This window comes from Giraffa tippelskirchi, chromosome 5 (genome assembly GCF_054371585.1).
Source record: "Giraffa tippelskirchi isolate mGirTip1 chromosome 5, T2T-mGirTip1v1.2.pri, whole genome shotgun sequence".
Taxonomy (NCBI): domain Eukaryota; kingdom Metazoa; phylum Chordata; class Mammalia; order Artiodactyla; family Giraffidae; genus Giraffa; species Giraffa tippelskirchi.
Genome location: NC_137279.1, coordinates 124,018,246 through 124,038,844, shown reverse-complemented (window position 1 = coordinate 124,038,844; position 20,599 = coordinate 124,018,246). Strand labels below are relative to the sequence as shown.

Here is a 20,599-nt window from a genome sequence, read left to right as displayed (position 1 = left end):
AAAAATTTCTCAATATGAAGAAAATTTTGTAAAATTTTAGAAATTTTTATAATTTATTTTCACAGAATTAATATCATAAAATATCATAAAATTTTTACATAATTTAAATTTGGCACAGACTTTAGTAATGCAACTATGTTGAAATACAAATTTTGGTTGAGATCTTAAGGGTAATTGAAATAAATTACAAAAACAAATTTCCGTTGAGTAAATTTCCAAGTAGGTGACAAAAATCTGCTTAAGGAATCCTTATACCCTTCACCTTCAACAGAATATAAAAGCATTCTGGAAATTATAAAATTATTTCTTTGGAGGACGTTAATGGTGTGTTTTGAGTCTCATTGTCATACCAAACTCCAAGAGAGTAGTTAAAAAGAAACCCACGTAACCTTGATATGTGTTCCCTGAAATTTTATTTTCCTTCTGAAGGGTGAAAGCATAGCTCAGGGTGTCCGACTCTGTTTGATATGTCTGAAGGATAAAGCCTGAGTTGCCTGCTACAGAAAGATAAGCTATAGGAGATGCAATTGTACCTTGACCACTCTGTACTCCTAGGATTTGTCAGGGCAAAGGCAATATGGACCAGTTTAGGAACCCTATAAAATAAGGCAGTGTGAGGCCACTTAAGCTCTATTCAATAGGGACACCTAGAAAGGCAAAGAGGTCTCAGCAGAGAAAAGTTAATGAACCCAATGGGCTCCTAGGAGTTGTGCAGGGAGTAAACAATAACCAAAGACTCAATGAACAATTGCTGTGCTGTGCTTAGTCACTCAGTCATGTCTGACTCTCTGTGACCCCATGGACTGGGGCCTGCCAAGCTCCTCTGTCCATTGGGATTCTCCAGGCAAGAATACTGGAGTGGGTTGCCATGCCTTCCTCCAGGGGATCTTCCTAACCCAGGGATCGAACCCAGGTCTCCCATATTGCAGCGAATTCTTTACCATCTGAGTCACCAGGGAAGCCCCAAAAGAACCAGGGAGGAAGAACCTAAAAATGACTGGAGGAATTTTTTTAGAATCCATGTGAGCCTAAAAAAGTATGAGTCCTAAAGAATAATAGATAGTTGTAAAAATAATAATATAGATGTAAAAATTCTATTTATCCAAGAAAATAATCACGAAGTGAAAGTGAAAGTTGCTCAGTCATGTCCAGCTCTTTACAACTCCATGGACTGTAGTCCATGGAATTCTCCAGGCCAGAATACTGGAGTGGGTAGCCTTTCCCTTCTCCAGGGGACCTTCCCAATCCTGGGATCGAACCCAGGTCTCCCACATTGCAAGTGGATTCTTTACCAGCTGAGCCACAAGGGAAGCCCATCGTGAAGTAGTGACATTTAAAAATTTATTCTTCACAATAATGCTTAATGATATGTTAAATTCTAAAACATATTAGACTAGGGAAATAGTCAATAAGTAGGTACTTTCCAACTCCTTCATTTGCAGCTGCCTTCTAGAGGCTTACATTTAAGAAAGGGAAAATGGAACAAAAAAGAATCCATTCTATCTTATTTAATAAATCAATGTCATCAATTAAGTAAAATCTTATAAAGGTTTAAAGAATGTAGAGAAGATAACCATTGGTCAACACAGTGACAGAGGACTTGCATCATCACTGGCCTTTAAATATTAGAATAGGAGAAGAAGTCTTTATAAGGAGGAACAATAAAATTAAAGTATAGATAATGGAAACATAAACTCCATGACTAGAATGGATTAATCAGAAAAGAGAGACTTTGTCTGTTTGGGAGGAGAAGAGACTTTGTCTGAAATGGTGAATGAAAGTTACATCATGATTAATAGTGACTTCAAAACTGAATTATACGATTCCTCTTCTTAAAACCCCTTCAGGCCCCTGTTGTCTATACAATCACATTTAAATTCACAACACAACAGGCCTTTCCCATAGTCACCACAGCTACTTATACCACCTTGCAAAACATGCTGAATCTCACTTAAGATTCAGCTGCTGAAACTTAAATATGCTTGGCACACTCAAGACCATGGATGTCTATGTGCTATTCCTTCTGCCTAGAATAAAGATACAGCTCAAATGTGAAGTCATTTTTCTTTCTTTTTTTTTTTTTTTATAAATTTATTTATTTTAGTTGGGGGCTAATTACTTTACAATAATGTAATAGTTTTTGCCATACATTGACGTCATTTTTCTTTTTAAAAAAGTAAATACTTATTTTGAAGTTACATTTTTAGTCTAAGAATCTCTGCTGTCTTGTGTCAACATTTAGTCCTGCATCTTCAGTGAATATTCTGAAGGAGTTTAAATTTTCTAGAGCAAAACCATTTACACACACACATATACTCAGAGAGGCACACTATATGAATGGCCAGTGCCTAACAAATGTTTGCTGAGTGAATAAGATAAAAAAAAAAAAAAGTATATATAAAGACAATTAACAGCAGCTCTCAGAATACATCTAGTCTAGTCCATATACCTAAAAGTGACACTTATGACACTTTTAGATAAATTTTCACTTTAATAGAGGGTGAATTTGGCAGCAACTAATGATAAATTATTCCAAACATATGGGATATTGTGCGAAAACGTGCAAATGAATAAGCAGAGCAGGATAAAAAGGCCAGTGGACTTAGCTGAAATGAAAGAAGCAGATGGGGAAGTTGGGTAAGTAAAGGTAACTGATATATAAAGAGAAAGTGTTGCTGAATGTTTCTCTAAAAAAGAAGCTACTTCTTTAAGCATGTAGTGACACCTTATTTCAGAAATAGTGGTGAATATGAAGCAGTGAATACTGAATATAAAGCCCATTACAAGTCATCTAAGAAAAAGAAGCATAAATACAACTACAATTTAAAACTGAACAAATACTTATAAAATAACAAAATAGCCAATAAGGCATGTTTTTAATAAAAATTTGAAAGTGAGGTAACTACTTGGCTTTTATATTTAAAGTTTTGTTTTAAATGAAGGATTCTCAACTGGAAAATTACATGGATGGAGAAGCCTGGCTGGCTACAATCCATGGGTTTGCAAAGAGCTGGACATGACTGAACAACTAACATACTTAAATGAAGGATAAAGAGTATCCTTATGTAGTATGACAAGCCTCTTGTTAAAAATCAAGAAAGAAAATACAAATCCAAGGAGGGTATTATGGAATTCAAGTTATCTTAACTTTAACCAAGACTGTATCATTCAAATACACCTAGAATATGGATATTTTTCAGCTAGTTAAATTTAAAATCTGCAATTGAAATTGAGATAGGATGAAGGTAAAATCAGTTTCCCAATAGCAGGATTATACTTGGAGAAAATTTCCATTAGCCATAATTTAGGGAATTTTCCATTAACCTTGACGCCATTTGCTTACAAAAAAAAAAAAAAGGAACTGAATAAGAGGTATTTTCCACTACGTTAGGTTCTGCTACCAGCTAACTCAGATCAAAACTGTACACATCAATTTATATTATTAAAAAACCTATTTGAGTCTCACTTTATCCATTCTACCAAAATGATTAACTAATTAACAAGTGTAAAATCACAGTCTGAAATGGAAAAAAGGTGAAGACGTAATTATATTGGAAAATCGATTGGTCTCCTTCATAGTCAGCTAGATCAAATGGTGAAATAGAAAGTAAAAGTGAAAAACTGAGAACACCTTAAATAACTTTAATAATGTACCAGGTTAAAAATACTACTTAGGTTACAATTGAAAGATTTATGCTTAATAGTAGAAGTATATGTGTTAATCTGTTTAGAAACATCACAGTCTATATATTCTCTTGAATAAACTAAGCCTGGCATACATGACACGCTTGAAAATTATTCATTTAGAACTTTGGTCTAACTTGTAAGATTTAGCTTCATCATTGCAAGTGTAAACAATAACGGGCATGCAATATTCTTTTGTTGTTGCAGAAATCAAGGTTATATCAGAGGAAAGCTTGCTAAATGGTCTTGAAGTGAATATTTGGATGAAAATCTCTCATAGGACTACTACATGTGGACTGCAGCCTTTAAGAAAATGCATTCTTTATAATCCGAGGAGGCATCAATTTCACAAATTATAAATTCAGTAACATTTATGAATATAATTCATCTAAATAACAAAGGGCTTCCCTCATAGCTCCGTCCATGGGATTTTCCAGGCAAGGGTACTGGAGTGGGTTGCCATTTCCTTCTCCAGTAGGGTCGCAAAGAGTCAGACAAGACTGAATGACTTCACTTCAATTCCCTCATAGCTCAGTTGGTAAAGAAACTGCCTGCAATGCAGGAGACCCTGGTTCGATTCCTGGGTCAGGAAGATCCGCTGGAGAAGGGATAGGCTACCCACTCCAGTGTTCTTTGGCTTCCCTTGTGGCTCAGCTGGAAAAGAATCTGCCTGCAATGAGGGAGACCTGGGTTCGATCTCTGGGTTGACTAACCATGTGAAAATCAAACTGTTACTACACAGAAATCATTGATGGTTTCAGCATGCTAAAAATTTCCCAGATGAAAAGTTTATATTGAATGTGCTTAAATAATTTTAAGTCCTTACTTAATGTATAGATATATATTAGGAAAGCAATACCATACAGTAAAAACAAATTACTTATGTACTAAATTTAAAGCCAGAACTACAGCAGTAAAAATAACACGATGAACCATTGTTCATTTATTGTTTCACAGATTTTCATGATAAAGTAATTTAGAAATGCAATAATAAAAAATATTGGTTTTGATATAATCTTTTACAAACACAGATCTTCATTGCTCATAAGACTTTCCAAAGAAGTTACAAGAGTATATCGTGATTTTCTGTATTGTAATCCAAAGAGAATTACCTAGGCACTAAAATATTATTGTGTTAACTTATTTGTGAAATTCCCCTTAACAATGTTAAAGATTATTTTCAGTATTTATAGTCCTGACAGTGTTAGTCCTAATTTTTTTCTGGTTGATAGGTGCTAGCAATTTGTGCAAATGCAGGCAACTTCCTCTCAATTAAGATAATGTGGATTGAAACAAGTTTCCGGAAATCCACATGGGAGAACAGACAACCGACATGGTAAAAAGTGTGCAAATCTTATTATGGGAAGGAAAACAGGACCATTTAGAAAGAAAAAAGAAAAGACTCGCGGATAGGACATGAGAGCTGTCTCCAAGTAACTGAAGAGCTGTCATGTGGAATTGTGGTTTAAATTAGAATCCTATAATTATTCATTCATCTAACAAGTATGTATTGCGTCCTTCTTATCTGCCAGACATGGTTCTTGGCACTGGGCATACAGTAGCGAGCAAAAAAGATAACATCTCTCCTCTTATGAAGCTTACTTCAAATGGCTAAAACAGAAAGTAGACACGTAAATAAATGATTAAGAACACAGTAATTTCATATGGTGACAAGCACAGTGAAGAAAGAACAACCAAGGAAATGTGGGACAGACAGAATGACATTTGAGTGGTCAGCAAAGAATTTCCTGAGGAAATTTTCATGTGAAAATGGAAAGAGAAGCAAGAGCAGTTGTATAAAGATGTGAAGGCAAAGCAAACACAAGTAAAATAGCCCTCAGAAATGGAGGAGCTGACCATGTTAGAGGGCAGGAAGGAAGGACAGTATGGTTGGAGAAGGATGGTGTAGGAAGACTGGCTTTTCATGAAAATGGAGTCCCAGAGGCTTTTAATCAATCCATCTCTCCCCTGCCTGCCCCGCCCCTCAAGGAAATGGCAGATAGAATCAAAATAGACATAAACTCCTAAGTGCCACTTTGCTTGAAGCAAGGGGTGGGAGCCCCTCGGTGCATCCGTTCAAATGAACTCCAAATGCTGATGGAGACAAACTGCCTTCATTTTTAGACATGAATTTATCCAGAGAGGATATATAGAGAAAAGAGTCTGGATTTGTATCAAATAGACGGTGATTCAAAACAAGGCATGGCAGATTTAAATTGCTGAATGAGAGAAGCCACACCTATGCTCCTGGGTCCTGTTTGAGGACCCAAGAACATGAATGAAGCCATCAGGGACCAGTCAGCCACCAAGCAGGCTGTCAAACAACAGATGCACTGGTGAGAACAAGTAACATATCACATGGGGCAAAAAGAAGCTTACCCAACTGAGCCTTGACCAGATTACTAAACTATAGGATCAAGAGCAGATTATTTGTTGTTTTAAGGCACTAAAATATGGGGCAGTTTGATATATAGCAATAAATAAGTGATACAGAAATGCTTGCTAGTCTAAAACCTGTGGCAATGGATTTCAGATTGAGAGGCAGGCAGAAGCCTCTCTTGAAAACTCAAGAACAGTCTGCTAGTAAAGTCTGGAAGAATGCTAGTGGAAGCTGGAAATGCTGTGTGAAAACTGTTATTGGCAACTGGGAAAAGAGTGGACTGTATTATGTAGTGACAGAACAATTGGCAAAAATGTCACTGGTGATAATTCAAAAGACAGAAAATGTACATAATGCATTTGTGGATCTGACTAAAGATATCTCTAGACAGAATGCTTTAAGTGTTGGTTGAGTATTTCTTCCCAAGTATAATAAGGTATTTTAATAGACAAAAACAGCCAAAAAGGATATATTTGATTGCTGGCAAACTTAGAGTAAAGCAAGTGAGACTAGCACTTGCTGGGTTGGAAAATAAAGCTATTATTTATACTTTGTCTCTCCTGGAAGAAGAAGATTTTCAAACTAAGAAATGACCGCAGGGTAAAGATTGCATCAAGAGCTTTGCTATGTGATACTTTGTTAGAACCTTATAAAGATTCTGCAGGAGTCCTAGTAGATTCTTTCAAGTAGACAATATCGATTCTAAGAATCTCTAGGACACTGTCATAGCAGCAAGACATATTCAAAATGGAGGGAAGTCTGTCTCAAAGAATTATGGATGTGGCCCTGGGGCATGATTTGAAAGGTTTTTAAGAGAGTTTTTGGTGACATCACTATGATCTAGGATTAAAATGGATAATTCAAAATAAAGGAAAGAATAAGAATTCCTAACTTTCTATGGGCAGAAACATTCTGAAAAGTCTACTCAACTGCCATCATGGGCCATGATTGGTCCTTTCTAAACAAAAGAAAACAAAACAAAACTCAGAAGACACAATCAACAGCCCAGAAGGTAGGGCCAATAATGGATAGGAACAATGGATTAGGGAACCACTACTTGGGAGTAGAAGGGTCTTCCAAGGTGATGTTAGTGGTAAAGAATCTGCCTGCAATGGAGGAGACCTGGATTCGATCCCTGGGTCAGGAAGATCTCCTGGAGAAGGGAATGGCAAGCCATTCCAGTATTCTTGCCTGGAAAATCCCATGGACATAGGATCCTGCCAGGCTACAGTCCATAGTGTTGCAAAGAGTCAGACACGACTGAAGCGACTTAGCATGCATGCATTCAAGAAATAGGTAAATACCATCTGCTCAATGGTGGGAAGAATAGCAAAGTCAAATCACAAAGGGGCATACATGCAGCATGGAAGGATTATTGCAACTGTCTTTATAAACACACTACCTACAGCATATATATTGCATCTTGTAACTTGTTTTGTCCCAGAGTGTACAGTGGAAGTGACAGTGTGTGACTTCTGGGTCTCTGTCTCAATGGACCTTGAAGCTTCCACTCTTGCCTTCTTAGAACACCAAGAGGAAAGAGATATTATGAAGAGATGGAAGGGGGCCAGCCATCTCAGCAATTACAGCAACTTCAACTAGACACATGAGTGGAGGCATCATGCCAGTCTCCAGGCATCCCTCCAATTGACTGCAAAGGCATGAATGAGCCCAGCAGACATCATGTGATGCAGAAGAACTTCCCATATGAGCTCAGCCAAACTGTATGTGTGTGTGTGTGTGTGTGTGTGTATGCTCAGTCATGTCTGACCTTTTGCAACCCCATGGACTGTAGCTCACTAGGCTCCTCTGTCCATGGAATTTCCAAGGCAAGAATACGGGAATGGGTTGCCATTTCCTACTCCAAGGAATATTCCCAACCCAGGGATCAAAACTGTGTCTCCTGCATTCCCTTCCCTGGCAGGCAGATTTTTTACCACTGGGCCACCTGGGAAGCTCTTTCAACCAAACTACCAGTGTGCATAACTGAGTGAAACAGCAATTGTTCCAAGGTCTTGGCACCTTATTTAACTTTCTCAGACTACTATAGTTGATCCTTGAACAATGCAAATTTGAACTACACATTCCACTTCTTTGCAGATTTTTTTTTTCAATAATTAAGTACTATAGTACTATATGGGCCCATGGTTGGTCCAGTCTGCAGATGTGGAACCACAAATACAGAGGGTTGAACTATAAAGTTATAAGCAGATTTTTAACTTTTTAGGGGGTCAGTGCTCCTATCACCCATGGTGTTCATGGGTCCAACTGTATTTCATCTAAAAAAATTTACTATCTATCTTATAGGGATATTATGAAGATTCAATGAATAACTTATGAACAGTATTTGGCAATGTCCATACATTCTAAGTACTCAATAAATGGTAGTTAGTAATGTGTATAAAAATAATAATCATAACAACAACCTCCAATTTCAAATAATAAGTTCAAAATAGTGATACAGAAGCAAACTTCAACAGAGACTGGAGTTGTCCAGGTCAAATTTCTTTTTCCTAGATGGCACTACATTTCCATGCTTGTTAGCCTTTCTCTAGAGTATTTATTTACTTGGAAGAAGAAAAAAAAAAACATTTTAAAATCAACAATTCATTTATGTTAATAAGTTAGACTAATTTATATCGTGATGTCTCCGAGGGCAGAACTATAAAACATGGATGTAACTTATGAGAAGGCTGATTTGGGGACAATAAATGGAATATATTTCTAAACTAGATCTTTCTATAGCTATAGCTGGCTGCATTGCTTTAAAGATCTAGCATGTTCTGTCACTAAAAGTATTCAAGAACAGGCTACATTTTTTTCTGTCAGGGCTCTTGACACATGAGCTTAGATAATTCAGCCAGGTAATTTTTATTTCCCTTGCTGTTACTGTGCGATACTTACACTGTTTTCTCAAAAATCTCTGCATTTTTAAAGGCTTAGTCAACAACCTAAAACTGAATATGCAATCTATGCATTTAGAAATTCCACTGACGTTTTCATTTTTAGACATATAAACATATACTATAAAAGCAACCTAGGATATGAAAATTTTAAACTGGCCTTTTCTCCCTTGATTGAGATCAATACTCAGAACAATCAATTTTTTTTTGTTAACTATCTGTTTTTCATATGGCTAGAAAAAAAATAAGCTCAATATGCTGTTGCTAAGAAATCTACATATTCATTTACTAATTCATTTATCCAAAGACTATTTATGAAACATTTATCAAACTCTTCCTATACACTAAGCATTGTGCTGTGTGGTATAAGACTATTTCATGGCAACAGTTACAACAATACTTTGATGCCAAAGAAATAATGAAGAACCTTAAATATTTCTCAGATTTTAGTTTTCAGTATTTTATGGTGAGAGAAACTCATTATTTGTATATCTATTTACCTAAGTATTTGATATTTAAAAAATAAAATATATCCATTCAAGATATTAAAAAATCAATCACAAGTGTACTGTAATATATATATATATATATATATATATATATATATATAGGTATGTGTGTGTGTGTATATATAGCTTATAAATGAACTGAACTTCTGCTTAGGTTTGAATTTGATTTAGGATAGTGGTAAGCACTTCTGAGTTTATCTGTGTAGTGATGAAGATATATATACCCTGCAGTTAGATATTATGTTTTTGAAGTATATAATACGTTGCTACCTAAGAGAAATAAATAAAATAAAATTAACAAAACCAAAGCATGTTATCTATTTTCTATCAGTATAATGCAAACACAGGTAAGGAGGTTATTTTCTATGAAATATTAACAATATCTAATATTCCCAGTTAAACAGAGCATTACATCAGTTTAGCTTTAATTAAGCTTGACTGATTGATTTCTTTCCTACCTTTTTAAACTTGAACTCAGTATATATTTATATTAAAATTTTATAATTATATTTTAAATATCATTTTATAGTGATATTTCAAATATTGTCTTTATAAACAGGACTTTAAGAAAAGCAATCTAGGTATTTTGGGACACTCGAAGCAAGTCTGATTTGGGAAGGAAGAATATAATTAATAAAAGCCAACTTTTATGTTATTTAACACAAAAGCAAACACAGGTCTTTTTTATATTTAACATTAAAAGTCTGATCATTTGCCTCCCTAAAGAAAGCACATACAGCTTCTACACAGACTGCACGGTAAAGAATAATAATATTTCTGTTTACTGAGATATCAACTGGCATTTCACTGTAAGTCAATGGTTTATTGTTGCTACAGCATATTAGACCTCAATCTGGCATCTACAAATGTCGAGAGTATATACACACACACACACACACACACACATATATATATATATAGGATGAAAATCAAAGCAAGTTCCAAACTCTCCAAAAAATTTAAAAAAACAGGGGGAAACAAAGTTCACCAAAACATGCTTGCTGCATAAATCAGTGTAATATTCAGCTGTCAATGTAGAAAAACAAAGAGGGACCCACACTGTCAGTAGGACAGGATAATAAAATTTCCAGCAGATGTTCAGACAGGGCTCTAATTTTTACTGAACTCCCTTGGTAAGCATTTAATTTCTTTATCATATGCAAGCTTGGCAAATTGTACTTCATCAAAACTGCATTGTGAAATATTAATATTTCATATGATAAAAAAACTCCATAGAATAACCTTTGTCATATTAAGAGCATCCAAATTTCAAATGTCAGGACTCTGAATTTTAATATATTTTAAGTAGACTCTTGAAATTGCATACTAAATTATAATGAGGATAATCTAAATTGGTATGCGATAATGTCACACAAATATGTAGTACATACAATACATATAATACTTGAATAGATGTCTTTAGTAAGAGGCTGTGAAAAACACAAGTTGTATACTACACTATTTCACCAATAAGAAAGCACAAAAATCATAGGACAATAATATATTTGAAATATATTTAATCATTAAATAGAGACAATATAAGAAAACAAAACAAAAAGTAGGTCTTCATGATACAAACTATGTTGCAAAATCATGTATGGGAAGTAATCATTTTTTAAAATATACTTACATAAGCCAAAGGTGGCATCATTATTTATATCATTACAATCTGCATGAGTGTATTTAAAATAGTTTTAGCACAAATATTTTGTTGTACCCATCATCAAAGTAAGTAAAATAAAGCTTCCTAAAACCCCCTATCATTATGTTTTATGTGCCAAATTTAATTTGCATTTGTCCATAACTCTCCTTTCGAAACATCATCACAGACTTCTGAATTGATCGAGTAAATTCAAATTGGAGGTCTAGAAGGAAGTTAGCTCCCACATTCATTTCTGCTGGTGATCCTAATGAAGGCAACTGCTCTTAGGTTACTGAAAGAGACAGCTTCACAAATCAAATGCATGTCACCAACAGAGTAAAGACAAATGTCTCTGATTAATCAGAATTCAATTTTTGTAAGCAAAGAAACCAGCAAATTCGAAGCAAACACTCTTTTTCCTACAATTCTTCACTTATTTCTGATTAGCCACCCATTTTTGTTTACATATAAAATTTTTTCAATAGCATAACTAGCCCTTAAATGGTATCACAGATTCAGTTTTTCTCAATGGATTAAACATCGGATTAGAGCTTCTGAGTAATTCTTAAAGGAAGAATTGAAATTTAATGTCAGTATTCTACAAAGTTGCAAACAACTGATTAAGGATATTCTGAAGCTAAATTCAGTATGTTGTTTATTTTTACACTTTATTTAATCAAAGAATTTCTGAGAATTCAGTCAATTTATTAAAAAAAATTCCCTTAGCTATTTAAATATAAAAATATTTAGGTAAATTTTTTTTCATGTACTAGGTTTCTAACTTTTGAGGATTTCTAGATAATCATGATCACATTTATACACAGCATCATGTGAAGCTGTCAGAATGAGACAGCCAAGATGTTTTAGCCATGATAATGCCAGCTATTGATCCTAGTAAGAGGGGAAAGAAGAGAATGTGCTTAATGGGGCATTTTTGTTCTCTATTATTTTCTTTGCCTAAGGATAAGGCTGATTTAAATAATAATGGTCTTTTCTCAGTCACTAGATTTATACATTCTTATACATTAATTATTACTAACTACAAGTATTAAATATACCAATAGGTGTATCATCTAAAATTTTATCAATAAAAGGTCTAAAAATGTTAAATTTTGCTGATCTTTTCTAATTCAAAACCATATGAGAATGCAACCCTCTATTGGATAAATTATCCTACTTTTAAAATGTTCACTTATATACTTTCTATATTTTACAGACTCAATCTTACATATAAGTAGTATTTTCTACTAAGTATGTCCACTTGCAATGTGAGTACACAGTCATAATGCCAAATTAAACTCAGCTCAATGCATTTAGGGAAACATTTCTAAATTAAAAATTCAAGAAAAATCTTATTCCAGGCACCAGTTAAGTTATACTGAGTGATTCATTTTCACATGAACTGATTTCCAGGATTATGTGCAAATCAAATTCATTGTCTAACTTTGAGTTGAGGCACATGTTCTCATTTACACACATCCAGAAATCACAAAACAATTAATAATGCCAAAATAAGAGTTAGTGAGTCTGCGATTATTAAATGAAATAGACATTTTGTAGTATTTACATTTTTGATACTTCCTAGACAAAACACAATGATTCCCTAGTGGTTCAGGATAGTCTGCCTACAATGCAGGAGTCTGGGGTTTGATCCCTGGGTCTGGAAGATCCCTTAGAGAAGGGAATGGCTACCCACTCCAGCATCTTGCCTAGAGAATTCCATGGGACAGAGGAGCCTGGTGGGCTACAGTCCATGTGTCCCAAAGAGTCAGACATGACTGAGTGACTAACACACACACAGACAAATGAGAAATAGAAACCTATCCCATTCCCTATCCTGGGACAGAAGAAATGTAATGAAATTAGCTCATTTGTAATAATAGGTCTTACCCACTAGTTTAATAACTGTTATTTCTTGGTGAACCTTTGCGTTATAATATTTATGCCCTAATTAAAATAAATGATAGATATTTAAACACAACTTCAAAAATAATTTCTTACCTTATCAAGAGAGAAAGTTTTGGTCAGAGCAAAGGCCCATCCAGCTTCAAAAGCTCTTCGAATCATTGATGAACTGGTAGTTGGAGTTGCACTGGCAAGACCAAAAGGATTTGTAAACTTCAATCCAGCCATTTCCACACTAATGTCCACCAGATCAATGGGAGTATAAAAGAGAGGGAGTTCGGGCTTAGCAGAAACTGAAGCTCCATATTGTGACTGCAAAAAAAAGAGAAATAGCCAATAATTATTCCTGAACCACATCTGATTTCTCCATATAATCTTTTACAAAAATCACTTCAGCACGGCATTAATATTAATATAGATTACATTGTTCTGTTTGGAATGATTAAGGCTGGCCAATAAAGTCAGTTAGCAGAGAATAAAATTCATATATCATCTTTTCCTTATTTCAAAAGCAGTACAGAGAATACTGACAGAAATAATATCAATTAAATAAACAAAAAACTGTACTTAAAATATACTGAGATTCAAACACAAAAAAGAATAATTTCAAAATTTATCTCCCTGAACCCATTAACCTAGCCTTTTTGTACTTAATTTGTAGAAGTGTCTTTAGTGCTCAGAGATATGTTAAAAAAAAAAACAGCAAGTCAGGAGACCTAAATTCAATTTCCAGTAACTTCATTCTATTTATGAGAATTTAGGAAAGCCAGCTAACACATCCTTGCTTTTTCTCCATTACCGTTTTCAGTACAGCAGCACAAATTCTGGCTGCCTAATTTCCTACCTCCTAGGGATACTGGAAAATGCAGGAAATCATAAGCCATAGGGAGACATCTCATTTGGAAGGTGGATAATGTACTCATATGTACGGGGAGACTTTCTTCAGCAAAAACAGGTACCCAACAGTTAATGTCGAAATCGTCCATTGGCTCTCAAACTGTAAAATTATATTTGTTAAGTGGATACAGTATAAAGCTACCTTGAATTATTAGAAAAAATCAATCAAAAAATCCTTTACAAAGCACATGGCCCACTGCAACATAGTAGGTGCTTGCCAAATGCTGTCTCTCTGATTGCAGAGATTATTAAAGCTTTCATCGGGTTCTTTATAAAATGTCTCTGTTTCTCTCCTTCTCTCCCTGCCTCCCTCTCTTTCTCTCTGTTTATCTTTGAAAGACAAATAATACTGGCAAATATAAAGAAGATGAATTTTCTTAGCCAAAGCAGTTACTGAATGGACCAGTCTAGTTAATTCTAAAGTAAGAACTCTTTTCTCTTGTGAATAATCACTCAAAAGTTGTTTGAGCAGAACTTTAATTTTACAGGAGTGTGTCTTGTGTAGATAAAGATTGCCATGACTTGCATAAAAATTATTTCTGGACTTCCACCATTTATAATGCAAAGTCAAGTTCACTTAATATGTAAAAAAGCATCAAATTTGTCAACTGAAAGACTAATGTGTCTCTGGTGCCTGCAAAGTGGTGCCTGATGGCATCTACGCTTCGGCTGTGGCACGCATCTTCTGCCAAGAATGTTCTGGGTTTCAAGGCACATTTCTGAATATTGTGCAGTTCTATATTGTGTGGATAATTCTTCCAGTTCTCACATGGATTGCAATATTATTAAAAGGATTATTAACAAAAACAAAAGTTATAATGTATAATATAACAAAATGTGGGATAATCTGAGATGTGTTAATTTGAGGCATGTGTGTCTGTGTGAGTGTGTACGGGAATAGGTGAGGAAATAAACAACTTCCATGAGATTTTCTCAGCTGTGCCAGCGTGCTCAGTCACTTCAGTTGTATCCGACTCTTTGCGACTCTATGGACTGTAGCCCACCAGGCTCCTCTGTCCATGGGATTCTCCAGGCAAGAATACTGGAGTGCTTTGCCATTTCCTCCTCCAGGGACTCTTTCCAACCCAGGAATTGAACCTGCATCTCCTGCGTCTCCTGCATTGCAGGCAGATTCTTTACCCACTGAGCCACCTGCGAAGCCTTTTCTTAGCTCTCAATAATAATTCAAACTCAATCAAGGAATTTCGGATCAGATGAAGGAAGAATTTCCTGACACCACAGTTTGGTTAACACCAGAGAAATTTTACAAACTTCCTTCCATGTCTGAGGAACAGTAGAAACTTCGGGAAACCTTTCATCTGATGATAATGATAGAAATATTTATAGTTCCATATTTGCTGAAGTGATACAGTCTCTCATCTTTTTGTGGCTTTATACTGAAGTAACCTCTTGAATCTCACAGGTGAATTTTAGTTTGTCAAAAATTATAGTTATACAGCTTTGCACAATAGACGAAAGAGGTTGACATATATGTGTAGTTCAATTTGCATTTCTTAATTTATGTAGTTTTAAATACACAAAGCATTGCTTTGAAATTTTTAAAAATGTTGCTACCTCAATATTTAGAAAGGAAATAATGTGGGCAAACTTTGCAAGATTTTTCTTAAGTTTCAAAACAAAAATGAAAAGCAAACAACAAAACACATAACAAAAAATCAATACACACAAAACTTTTCCAAATGAGAAGTGTAACTTTTTATAAAATGTATATTTTATTTTATCGACAAAAATACTACTGATGTATAGGCAGATAAGATACAACCATTAGTTGCAATTTGTTATTGTTAGTTTGGTCACTAAGTTGTGTCCAACTCCTTGCAATCCCATGAACTGCAGCACACCAGGCTTCTCTGTCCATCACAATCTCCCTGAGTTAGCTCAAATTCATGTCCATTGAGTCAGTGATGCCATCAAACCATCTCATCCTCTGTCATCCCCTTCTCCTCCCGCCTTCAATTTTTTGCAGCATCAGGGTCTTTTCCAAGCATCAGCTCTTCACATCAGGTGGCCAAAGTATTGGAGCTTCAGCTTCAGTTTTAGTCCATCCAATGAATATTCAGGTTTGATTTCTTTAGGATTTACTGGTTTGATCTCCTTACTGTCCAAGGGACTCTCAAGAGTATTCTCCAACACCACAGTTTGAAAGCATCAATTCTTCAATCTCAGCCTTCTTTATGATCCAACTCTCACATCCATACATGACTACTGTAAAAACCAGAGCTTTGACCACACAGACCTTTGTCGGCAAAGTGATGTCTCTGATTTTTAATACATTTTCCAGGTTTGTCATAGGTATTCTTCCAAGGAGCAAGCATCTATTCATTTTGTGGCTGCAGTCACTGTCCACATTGATTTTGGAGGCCAGAAAAATGAAATCTGACACTGTTTCCTCATTATCCTCATCTATTTGCCATGAAGTGATAGGACTGGATGCCATGTAATAGGCAGTCCTTTTTCATGTTGTACATACAGGGCAATGTTTTTGTGACTTTTTACCACAGTGTGGTGTTAAAGCAACCCAGTCTGTTTGACCTCATAATATACTCAAGCCTTATTTTCTTAAATTTGATAGCTTGTTTCCCTCTGCACTATTTGCTCAGGGAACTTAAGCATCTTAAACTTCAGCCCTCACCACAAGGTTAATTCCTTCCAAATCCAAACTGCAACCTCCAAATTCAGATTTCCAAGAGACTTCAAGACATTTGGAAGTGGATGCTTTGTCATTAATTCAAACTCAACTCCTTCAAAAGGTACCTCATCGTATTCCCTTCTAAAGAATATGATTCCAGTATTCAATATAATATCATTTCATATAATACTATTTTTCCAGTCATCCAGTAGTATGACTAAATAACAAATGTAAGAAACAACCTAGATGTTGAATGATGAGGATTAGTTCCCCAGTGAAACTACTGTACAAAGAATGTTATACTGTCATCAGGAACAACACAAAGAAAACTCTTGACATAGAAGAGAGTCTACCCTGTAATAAGTGAAAAAATAGTGGTGAATAAAACAGAGAAAGTCTCTGAAGATTACGTATAGAAAAACATAAAGCTACCAACCAATCAAGTGAACACAAAATTAAAATCACAGATCATTCGCCATACTATCCTCTGCCTCATGCATTATCTGATGTATTCCCATTAGCCTGAAATGTAGTCTAACACATTCTTCACCCATCAAGCTCTTAGTGATTCTTAGAAACTCAACTCAAGTGAGCATATGCTTCCTGGGGCATTTCCTTAATAGATTCCATACACTTGCCTAATGTAGCTGACTCTTTTCAGGATATTTTATCATTTAAAATATGGCTCTACCTCAGTAGTCATCATACTGGGCTGTGCATGTTGATTTTTCACTTCAAACATAACATATGCTCCTTGAAGGCAGTGACTGTAGCATATTCAAATTAATATCTCCATTAGAATCAAAAATATTTGCAAAATATGTTTATATTACATATTTTATATAAAATACTTATTCTTAAAGGCAACTCTGCCCTTTGTAGAGAAAAAGATAAATAAAATCACTTTTCCTCAAGGTAATCCTCATTATTTATTTTCTCATTATTATTTTTAATATATAATGTTTTTCAACATCATCACTGTCCTCTGTTGGATAGCTCATTTACCTTTTGTGCTCTGAAACGGAGGAACCAGCTAACATACTCAAAAGGGTTAAATACAGAAACCTGAATTTTAGATTTCCCTCCTCCTTTCCCTTTTCTAGTGAAGGAATCATCTTATAATCTGGACATCACCACAATCTCTCTAGTTGTTCAAAATGCACTTAAAAAAGATTAAGGACCACTGGCATAATGGATGAATTCATTCATGCATGAGTTCAGTTAAGCATTTGTGCAATGCTTATTAGACTCCAGGTACTAGTATAGACACTGGGGATTTAGCACAGAGTAAGTCCAATGAGGTGCCCACTGTCATAGAGTCTGTTTTCTGTAGAGAAGCTTGGAGGGTTGATAGGAGTCAGACACCTAGAAACTAAAGGAAAACTACAGAATCAAAAAAAGGTAAAGTAATAAAGAACTGAGATCGGGATGGAGGGCAAGGGTAAACCAAGAGACAAAGGAGAGACTATATGTTCAGCAGATTTTTTGACAGTAAAGATAAAAGTAACACTTCCTTTATAAAACCCATTGTCAGACATGAGACACTGAGAATGATAGAGACGTCTAGAAATGACTTTTTTAAGTTTGCTTTTTCCACTTCAGAATTTTTTAGGGGAGACTGAGAAAAGATTTTACTTACTTACAATTCAATCTAAAAAAAATAACTCTCCAGAAAGCAGGAATAGAAGGAACATACCTCAACATAATAAATGCCATCTACAATAAACCAACAGCAAACATTATCCTCAATGGCGAAAAATTGAAAGCATTTCTTCTAAAGTCAGGAACAAGACAAGCGTGCCCACTCTTACCACTACTAGTCAACATAGTTTTGGAAGTTTTGGCCAAAGCAATCAGAGAAGGAACAGAAATAAAAGGAATCCATATAAGAAAAGAAGTAAAACTCTCACTGTTTCCAGATGACATGATCCTCTACATAGAAAACCCTAAAGACACAACCAGAAAATTACTAGTTGATGAATATAATAAAGTTGCAGGATATAAAATTAATACACAGAAATCCCTTGCATTCCTATACAGTAACAATGAGAAAACAGAAAGAGAAATTAAGGAAACAATCCCATTCACCATTGTGACGAACAGAATAAAATACTTAGGAATAAATTTACCTACAGAAACAAAAGACCTGTATATAGAAAACTATAAAACACTGATGAAAGAAATCAAAGATGACGCAAATAGATGGAGAAATATGCCATGTTTATGGATCTCAAGAATCAATATAGTGAAAATGAGTATAATACCCAAAGCAATCTATAGATTCAATGCAATGCCTATTAAGCTACCAACAGTTTTTTCACAGAACTAGAACAAATAATTTCACAATTTGTATGGAAATACAAAAAAACCTTGAATAGCCAACACAATCTTGAGAAAGAAGAATGGAACTGGAGGAATCAAACCTGCCTGACTTCAGACTATACTACAAAGCTAAAGTCATCAAGAGAGTATGGCACTGATACAAAGCCAGAAATATAGATCAATGGAACAAAATAGAAAGCCCAGCGATGAATCCACACACCTATGGACACCTTATCTTTGACAAAGGAGGAAAAAATATAAAATGGAGAAAAGACAATCTCTTTAACAAGTGGTCCTGGGAAAACAGGTCAATCACCTGTAAAAGAATGAACTAGAACACTTGTTAAAACCATACACAAAAATAACCTCAAAATGGATTAAAGATCTAAATGTAAGACCAGAAACTATAAAACTCCTAGAGTAAAACATAGGAAGAACACTCACTGGCATAAATCATAGCAAGATCCTCTATAACCCACCTCCCAGAGTAATACAAATGAAAGCAGAAATAAACAAATGGGACCTAATTAAACTTAAAAGCATTTGCACAATGAAAGAAATTATAAGCAAGGTGAAAAGACAGCCTTCAGAATGGGAGAAAATAACAGCAAATGAAACAACTGACAAAGAATTAAATCTCCAAAATATACAGGCAGCTCATGCAGCTCAATACCAGAAAAACAAACGATCCAATCAAAAAATGGGCCAAAGAACTAAACAGACATTTCTCCAAAGAAGAAGGCTAATAAACACATGAAAAGATGCTCAACAGCATTCATTATCAGAGATATGCAAATCAAACCACAATGAGGTACCATCTCACGCAGGTCAGAATGGCTGCCATAAAAAGTCTACAAAAAACAAACGCTGGAGAGGGTGTGGAGAAACGGGAACCCTCTTACACTCCGGGAGTTGGTGATGGACAGGCAGGCCTGGCGTGCTGCGATTCATGGGGTGGCAAAGAGTTGGACACGACTGAGCGACTGAACTGAACTGAACTGAACTTATTTACACTGTCGGTGGGAATGCAAACTAGTACAGCCACTAGGGAGAACAGTGTGGAGATTCCTTAAAAAACTGGAAATAGAACTGCCATACAACCCAGCAATCCCACTGCTGGGCATACACACCAAGGAAACCAAAATTGAAAGAGACACGTGTACCCCAATGTTCATTGCACCAGGGTTTACAATAGCTAGGACATGGAAGCAACCTAGATGTCCAATGGCAGAAAAATGGATAAGAAAAGTGTGATACATATACACAATGGAATATTACTCAGCTATTAAAAAGAATGCATTTGAATCAGTTCTATTGAGGTGGATGAAATTGGAGCCTATTATACAGAGTGAAGTAAATCAGAAAGAAAAACACCAATACAGTATATTAATACATATATATGGAATTTAGAAAAATGGTAACGACGACCCTATGTGCAGGACAGCAAAAGAGACATGGATATAAAGAACAGACTTTTGGACTCTGTGGGAGAAGGCGAGGGTGGGATGATTTGATAGAATAGCATTGAAACATGCATATTACCATATGTGAAATAGATGACCAGTCCCAGTTCGATGCATGAAACAGGGCACTCAAAGCTGGTGCACTGGGATGATTCAGATGGATGGGATGGGGAGGAAGGTGGGAGGGGGATTTGGGATGGGGGGACACATGTACACCCATGGCTGATTCAAGTAAATGTATGGC

The 20,599-nt window shown here is 35.4% G+C and overlaps 1 protein-coding gene across 4 annotated transcripts in view; it reads right to left on the bottom strand.

Annotated features, from left to right (window-relative positions):
• The window catches only part of DPYD (dihydropyrimidine dehydrogenase), a 913,720-nt gene that overhangs the window by 441,295 nt on the left and 451,826 nt on the right, over positions 1-20,599 (bottom strand). For all 4 annotated transcript variants that reach the window (XR_014054766.1, XR_014054765.1, XM_081493632.1 and 1 more), the window contains exon 13: positions 13,120-13,335. Coding sequence is in view for 2 of the 4 variants with exons in the window: in XM_081493632.1 (XP_081349758.1) it covers positions 13,120-13,335 (216 nt within the window). In the remaining 2 variants the exon portion in view is untranslated. The remainder of the gene's footprint in view (positions 1-13,119; positions 13,336-20,599) is intronic.